The sequence below is a fragment of the Bos taurus genome, chromosome 20, assembly GCF_002263795.3.
Source record: "Bos taurus isolate L1 Dominette 01449 registration number 42190680 breed Hereford chromosome 20, ARS-UCD2.0, whole genome shotgun sequence".
Lineage (NCBI taxonomy): Eukaryota > Metazoa > Chordata > Mammalia > Artiodactyla > Bovidae > Bos > Bos taurus.
In genome coordinates this window covers 20,312,470-20,320,729 of record NC_037347.1, presented here as the reverse complement: position 1 = coordinate 20,320,729, position 8,260 = coordinate 20,312,470, and the positions used below count along the sequence as shown (strand labels likewise).

General features: G+C 39.8%; 1 protein-coding gene across 17 annotated transcripts in view; it reads right to left on the bottom strand.

Moving 5' to 3' along the window:
• Positions 1-2,960: 2,960 nt before the first annotated feature.
• The window catches only part of PDE4D (phosphodiesterase 4D), a 1,605,399-nt gene continuing 1,600,099 nt past the window's right edge, over positions 2,961-8,260 (bottom strand). For all 17 annotated transcript variants that reach the window (XM_059878811.1, XM_059878808.1, XM_003587511.5 and 14 more), the window contains one exon: positions 2,961-7,862. In XM_059878811.1, coding sequence (XP_059734794.1) covers positions 7,449-7,862 — 414 coding nt within the window. In that variant the 3' untranslated portion in view covers positions 2,961-7,448. The remainder of the gene's footprint in view (positions 7,863-8,260) is intronic.

Here is an 8,260-nt window from a genome sequence, read left to right as displayed (position 1 = left end):
GCTAGGATCCTCTGTCCATGGAATTCTCCATATAAACATACTGGAGTGGGTAGCCATTCCCTTCTCCAGGGGATCTTCCCAGCCCAGGGATTGAACTCTGGTCTCCTGCACTGCAGGCAAATGCTTTATCACTGAGTCACTGGGAAAGGCCCCATCAAAACACAGGCCCAAAGTTCTCTCATTTGCATTCAGTCAGGATACAAGGGGAAAAGTTTTGTCAAATCGTTCCATAGCAACTCCCTCCTCAAAAGAGGGTCCCTCCTGGGGTTAACCAAACTCCCAGAAATTCTCCAGTAAACTGCTACTGGTTATTTCCTCAACAGCCCAGGGGAAGCTAACATTAAAATTAATGAAAAATCTTGTCAAATTCTAGTAGACACAAGACTACATTTGTCTGGAGGCTGCACATGGGCTCCTAGGATAAACAGCAAAAGCCAAGGAAGGGTGAAGATTCTTACCAGTGTCTGCTCTCCTCAATCTCTGCGGTGACCCGTTGAAAAAGGTAACATTTCAAGTTTTCCCTTCCTTTCCAAAGCCTCGGTCATTGACTGGGGACCCTTTCTCACCCAGGAACAGCTGTTGCCTTATTGTTTGTTTCATTTGTGTCGTGTCAAAATGGCGTGGCTTTCTGCTTGCCCGAGGAACGCAAGTTGTCAGTTCTTACGTGTGCAGGCAGCTTAATCATCCGGCTGGGGTCGGGTGGGAAGTCCAAAAATACAGCCGGACAGAAATGTAGGCTGCACTCTGTTTGCCGCTCAGATAGAGTGGGACAGGGGAAGGGTTGCACTTCGTTTGTGGCTAGAGTTTTACTGAGTATGCCCAGCTTGGAGGAACTGTCTAGGTCTTTCTTTGAATTGTCTTTGAGAGTGGCTCCGGATCTTGGGAGGCAGGTGTCCTTTGCAACCATTGTGGCGGAAAGATGTAGGACCCCCAAACCGGGATTCCCCGGCCTCGGCGGATACAACATGCCTGACAAGAAAGCAAAGAGCCCAGAAACTGTATGGAACCACCACTGCCTGGACAACACCAAGGTGTGCTTATACTCGGCTGGAGATGAGAGAACTTTTATACTGGAAGGGAGAGGGGATGTAGTAATAAAGACAGAGATGGCAATTCTTTAGTAGAATGGGGACACAGAGCCCACGTTAACTGATATAAATAAAGCAAGCAGTGTATCTTACAGGCTTGAGTTCGTGGGCTGAGCTTTACACCCATTGCACTGAGTTTGACAATGAGTATTTGGAAATACAAGAATACCTACGACAGAAACAGCCTCCAAATCTGCAAACTGGGGAAGCACAGGTGGAATTCCATTAAAATAAGGCTGTGTGTGTGCAGTTTGTCCCTGTTAGGGATGGTGCTGTCTGGTGACACGGAATGTTTTGCTCTTGTAGGCTCAGAGCTGTGTGAGATGTTTCCAGATCAAAGATCTAAACCCAGGTAGACTCAGCACACCCAAGTTGGCCTAAATCAGCCTAGGGGAATACAGGGAAAAAGAAGGGCAACTTTTTTTTGTTGCATAATCTCACTTAGGGGTGGTAGACGGAGGAAGGGATTTGCGTTTAGATCAAGCATTCCTGGAAGGGATGATTTGGGCCTCTGGAGGCTACCGCTGCTGTGGTTGCCTGTGGTGGTGGGAGAAAATGGTGAGGAGGCAGAGCACAGCTTATTCTATTTAACCTTATTCTACTAGTTAAGATTCAGGGCTTACACTTGTGCTGATTGATCATGAATACTGATTTTCTGCCATTCAGGAAGAAAAAAGAATTTGTGAGGAAGAGGCAGAGTCATTAGTTAGCAACCAGATAGAAAACTGTGAACTCTCTTTATCTAAACAACCAGACTAATTTTATGGTATCAACCCTAAATGTCTTGATCACCAGATTGAATTACATCCAATATCAATTTGGTAGTGATATTCAACAAGTATTAAACATCTACTGTGTACCAGGGATCCATTTGAGGTGTGAGGGATACACTGGTGAGCAAAGACTGGACTCTCGTGAAGCTCTGTTCTGGTGGGAAAGAGACAAAAAACACATAGAAAGTGAAGTCGCTCAGCCGTGTCCGACTCTTTGCAACCCCATGGACTGTATGTAGGCCATCAGGCTCCTCCATGCATGGGATTTTCCAGGCAAGAGTACTGGAGTGGGTTGCCATTTCCTTCTCCAGGGGATTGTCCCAACCCAGGGATCAAACCTGGGTCTCCCGCATTGTAGGCAGATGTTTTACCATCTGAGTCACGAGGGAAGTCACATGTGGTGTTATAAAGGGAAGAAAGCAGGGTTACAAGGTGAAGAGCAAGGGAGCAGGAGTGCTTTTCTTCCATTTCTCCCGAGGTTTGGAGCTCATTTGTACCTCAGGACTTTTGCAAATGAAGTTTTCTCTGTCTGGACCCTTCTCTCCCTTTTGACCCTGTCAACTCTTCCTTTTTGCCAAGTTACCTTTTGAGCTCCTTCCTCTCTGGAAGAGACCAAGCTCAGGTTCTTGTTCAATCACAGCACCTCAGCTTCTTTGCTATACTAAGGACACTTACGATGCTGCATAGGGAACTGTTCAATGCCTTTGTCCCCTCTAGACCTTAAACTCACAAAAGCTGAATTATGTCTGTTCATTGATGAATCCTTACAGTCTTGGAGTTTGCAGAGTAGGGACCCAGCAAATAACTGTTGAGTATCTGAATAACTTTCAGTATGCCAGAACACTCAATCAGAGAAGTTCCCTTCCCAAGCCTTTTACTGTGCTTATCTTATAGGCCATCTACATAATTTGGCCTTTTTACTCTATAGTAAGATTAATCTACATAATTTGGCTTTATTGGACTGTAAATATGTAGTAATATATGATATCACTATCCTTTATTTCACCTTAACAATCCTTATGGCTCTTGGAAACATGTGCTGACTGAACTACGAGTTAAAATGAATAATACTCTTATTTGTAAATGATCGAGTCATAAATAGGCAGAATCAACCCATGCTTTTATTTCCATTGCATATAAAAATTTCATATGAAGGTATTGATGTACAGTACTATCCCCATGGGCTGTAAGAGAGGCTAAGAAACCACTAAAAGAATCATCATTTGTAATGCTCACACACAATTGACCACTCTGAAAACATATCCAAAGAAATCAAATTTAAAACAACTAAAATCAGTAAGGATTTTTTTTCTTTTTTGTAATTATAGTGTCCCCATTGTACTGTTTAAAACAAAAGTAATCAAATTCCTTTGGGCCAGGGCTGCTAAAATCTACAGTTTGTGTCAAAAAAGAAAATGAAATAAAATAAAAGGAGGCTCATTTTTCCTAGAAAAAGATTCTCTCCTTTCACTAAGTTGCACATCCTGAGGGCTGGGCAGCAGTGGAAAGAGGTTTCCACATCAGCCACTGGGAATTTTTCATAGCTTTCGGGAGCTGGCCTCTGCACAAGGTTAAAATTTAAAATTCTAAAGCAAGTTAAGTTTCGCAGAAACACACATTCTAGAGAATGGTGACTCCACTATGCTATGTGAACTGGCATGATATAAAACTTTGTGTTAATGTATGAATTTACATACATAAGGAAATTTGATTCATCTTAGTTGAAGAAAAATTCCATGGTTTAAAGAAAATGACCTTTTTCATATTTTGTTTTCCTAACATGGCAGGAAGCCAAATAATAAAGTACTAACATGCATGGCCTATGGCTCTAGTTTCAAATCAAGTTCATTTGTCCATGTGCTCAAGTCGAAAAGACTTTTAATAATTATTGGACAAGAATAATTTCCCCAGTAGTGTTTGAAAATTAAAAAAAAGAAAAAATCAAATGTAACTAACTGAAGCAGCTCAGCTAGTATCTTATTGGAAAAAACACCATCATATATGCTTTGGTGCTTCGTGGCAGAAAGCATTTAAGGGCTTGTCTCTCAAGAGTCTCAGAATGCTCTAGAGGTTGACCATGGTTCTGTACAATCCAGCTGCTGCCAGAAACCCAATTGATTCAAAGCTCAGATGTAAAATGCCCAGCCCTAACCCCAGCATTACCTTACTTTCAAATGCAGCAAAACAGAAGAAAATATTGGTTAAAGTTAAGGCACAGCCCTGGGACCAAAGACCTGCAGCTATGTTTTTATATTTTATATACCTTTATGTATTTTATAGTTTTCTTGAATCTTCCATAAACAAGCTCTAAGGTGACAAGACTATTTTATAGAAGAAAAGAAAATGTACAAGGAGTATGTATACACACCATTCATTCTCTCACCAAGAGTTTCCAAATATATCAACACCATCCCAATTCGGGATGATGTTTTAATAAGAACTGATAATTTACAATTAACATTACAGTATGTACATTACAATAAATACATGGTTGTAAACAGACAAACAAGACTGTATTACTGGTAAGGTCATTTGGTGAGAAAAAAATGCATGGCACAAAAAAATAAATAATGCATTCAAAAAGCATCATAAAGCTTTCGGTAAAATCCACTTCATTCAAGTTTTTTTTTCCTTGTCTACAATTTGTTCTATCTACATTATTTTCTTGTGAATTTTAAGTGACATAAAAGAAAAGAAAATTAAAACAGCATTATTATGTTTAGTAACTTGCAAGCTGAAATGTACTGGTTTTATGCAAACTTAGACATTTTCTTCCCCATACAGTACCCAGATACTGTATTTTCTTACAACATTTTAGGAAATGTAAAGCCACTTATAAAAGGATATTCTTTTTAAAGCAGTGTATAATTCTGAAGCACACTTCGGCGAGAGCAGAGGAGAGAAGAGAGGAGAAGCAGATTGTACAGTGCACTAGTCCCTGTCTTTTGGATATTTTTTCCTAAAATTTGATTGTCCATCATTGGGTATCTTCACACATGTGACCATTAAAACCAACAAATTGAAGAAATAAAAGGAGTCTCCCTTTTTTAGTGCTGTTATATACCTTTTCAGGTCTGGATTTGTGACATATTGCTGTTTTAATTTTTTTTTCATTCTTAAGTTCTAGGCACTCTGTGGGGGAAATAGCAAGCATGAGGAAAGGGAGGGATTGAGAGTATTTGGGAGAAAGGAATAAACCTTAGATTCTTTGCCTTTTCTTCTAGACCTCCATCAGGAACAAAATTAAAATGGAAACAAGTTTCCAATTGTTCTTGTGAAACCACCTGCCAAACATAAGACTTTATTTGAAAGATTACTGTCTGAATTTTACAGGGGAATCTGATAATTAATTGGTCAATTCCTGTCTTGTGCTCTATGTTGAAGTTCACAGCTACCTAATTTTTCTATCAATGTTTCTAACCAACCATGGCTCTCAGGGGATTAAAATAGTATCTTCAGCTTGGGTCATTTCCCTGGCTGATGATTTAGTGATTGAGACATCCACAATATAAACATTTTTCAGGATTACAATTCCATTTACTGTTCTATTTTCTGTTTGGTCAGATATTCCTTTAGCCTCTACTTGAGTTCTTGGATATCACTGTGAAAAATGATTATTTGGGCTCCAAGCTCTTCACAGAGAAGGTAAACATTTTTTAAGAGCTGAAATGGGAAGAAAGTCCAGACTAAATAAATGCCCCAAGATGCCAATTAAAGGTAAATACTGGGAATCAATCTCTAAAATTGCAATACAATTCTTGATGCTAAATTCAGCCAAGAGTGATCTCTACTCTTGAAGATTTAGTCAGAATCTTCTTACCCAACTGAGTAATTTAAAATGGCATCACATCACCTAATCTCTGGTGCTAGGGACCATCAACTTCTTTTCATCAGCGTATTTAAAGTTCTCCTCCACTAGATGTACTTCTGGATCAATGATAACTGATAAAGCAAGAAATGCTATTATGTGTTATGTGGCTGTCCTTTAAGGAAGAGTCATTGCTACACTTAAAATCACGTCTCAGGAATATTCCTCATACAGTTCTTAATCCCGTGGTGAAATCATAGAAACAAAAGAGCATTCATTGTACTGGTGTTCATTAATATATTCTACTAATATTGTTAAAAATTACCTAGCTAGCCATTAACTTTTCTTTGTAAATCAAAAGTAAAAGCTAGTCATTATATACGACCTCATGGCAGAAAAGAATGCTAACTCTAACTTGACTACCTGTTCTTTGCATCCATCAGAATGGTGGTGATATATTTGATAAGACCCCACGTGGTAAATGTGGACAGAGGTTCAAACACACACTGAATAATGAAGCAGCACAAGGGGAAAAAGGTTTTCTTACTATAACTGACTGTGAAAATAATAAAAATGAACATGAAATGTGTGGGTTATTACAAAGACATGCATTTGTGAAATGAGGGTCTACCACCACAGCAAAAAGTTATCAGAAGACACTAAGTGGGAAAATATCTAAAAAAGACTGACCATTTTAGCTACTGGGTATTTATATATCTCCCACTTGCTTCAGATAATACCAACTGATGACTGAGTGTCCACGAGGCTTGAGATACATTAGACAGAACACACATCAGAGTATTATGGAACACGTGTTCACTTTGCACACGGTGAAGAGAAATGTCAGTGGGGAGCAACTCTGCGTGTCTGAATAGACCAAAATGAAGAGCCAGCAAATGAAGACCTACAAAAGGGTTTCCTGCAACATAAAGTCAATTTTTGTTTTTAAAATATGGAAGTCATTGGTATATAAAACAATGGGTCACTACAAATCAGTTAATTGCTATGAAGTCTAAGGTGCAAGTAAAATTTGTAAATTAGGTTTATCCAGTGTAGCACAGATTTGTACTGAAAACTTGCAAGTTACTCCTTAGAAAAAAATAACCAGTGGCAGATGAAGTTCTGAATGTAGTTTTTTAAATATAATACCTCAATACATTTAATAATAAAAGTAAGCTCTACAAAAAATCTGTTTTACATATCATACAAAATGTAGAGGTCAGTGCAGCTCACCGAACCACACTATTCAGTCAGGTATCAGGAAGACTTGAAATTAGAAAATTATGCAATTTCTGTGGCTCATCTTTTTCCTGGTAACAGCTTCACACTATGTCCTGTTCCTGACCCATTCGTTGCTTCACCCATCTGTTCACTGCATCCATGTAATAATGCCTTCTTTCTGCTGAAAATATTGCAAACAAAAAGAAAAAAAAACCCCAAATCATCTTAACTTTGGGGCTGCCCAATGAGCCACACTCCCTAGAAAACACTTAAGAGTTGATTTTTCTCGGTTTCTTCAGCTTGATGGAGCCGCAGACCTGTGACAATGCTGTCCATGAAGATGTCCCTCTCATTCTGATGACATGGAGGTGAAAAAACTGGTGACGATATTCCTGAGCGCCAGACTGAATCGTCAAGGTCAGTTTTGTTCCACAAACATCCTGGCAGATGACAGTGAGGTGTGACCGTGGTTGTGGCATGTGACATGCACTTTGGAAACAACGTTTCTACTTAAAAAAACAAAAAACACAAACGAAAGGCATGGAAGTCTGGGCCCTGTTACGTGTCTGGGGAGGGGTCCCCGATGACACAGGCCTCGGGCTGGCTCTCCTCGTCCGCCACGGCCTCCTCTTCCACCTGCTCATCCAGGGGGATCTCGGTGGACTCCGAGTCCTGAGTGCACAGAGTCTTCGAGTCGCTGCAGCTAGTGTCTTCTTCAACTTGACTCCCACTGTCCTTCTCGGTGTCTGACTCGCCGTCTTCCTCTAAAGTCAGTTCAAACTGGAACTTTTCTGTCTGACCCTGCCTGCCCTCCTCCTGGTCATCGGGCGCCGGGGAGGGGCTCTGAGGAATTGTGCTCTGGTACCATTCGCGATTGTCCTCCAAAGTGTCCAAAATGTCCTGGGCGTCAGGATGGACCAGGTCTGCCCACGTCTCCCACAGAGGATGAACGATATAGTCTATGAAGCCCACCTGGTTAAAAAAAATATATCCAATGTGAGTACAGGATTAAGAAACAATGGAAAAGATTAAAGAGACCCAAATGTATTCAATTTATATACTGAATTAAATTTTTATATATGATATATAGAATTTATGTAAAATATATAAATGTAATATGCTTTACAAATATAACACTGAACCGAAGACTATTAACCTTAGTCTGGTAAAATAGTCACTATTTTAGGTAGCAGACTGTATGACAATGTTGTTATGAGCTGCAGAAAACAACTAATAGCTTATAGAATTCTGAGTCCAAGAGCAGGTTTGTGATGTAAAAAACCTCTGCTTGTTTACCTTGCTTGGTTTGAGGCTTGGACTTGATTTTAGAATAATCCATTTATAGGTGGATCCAGATACACCGAAATAAT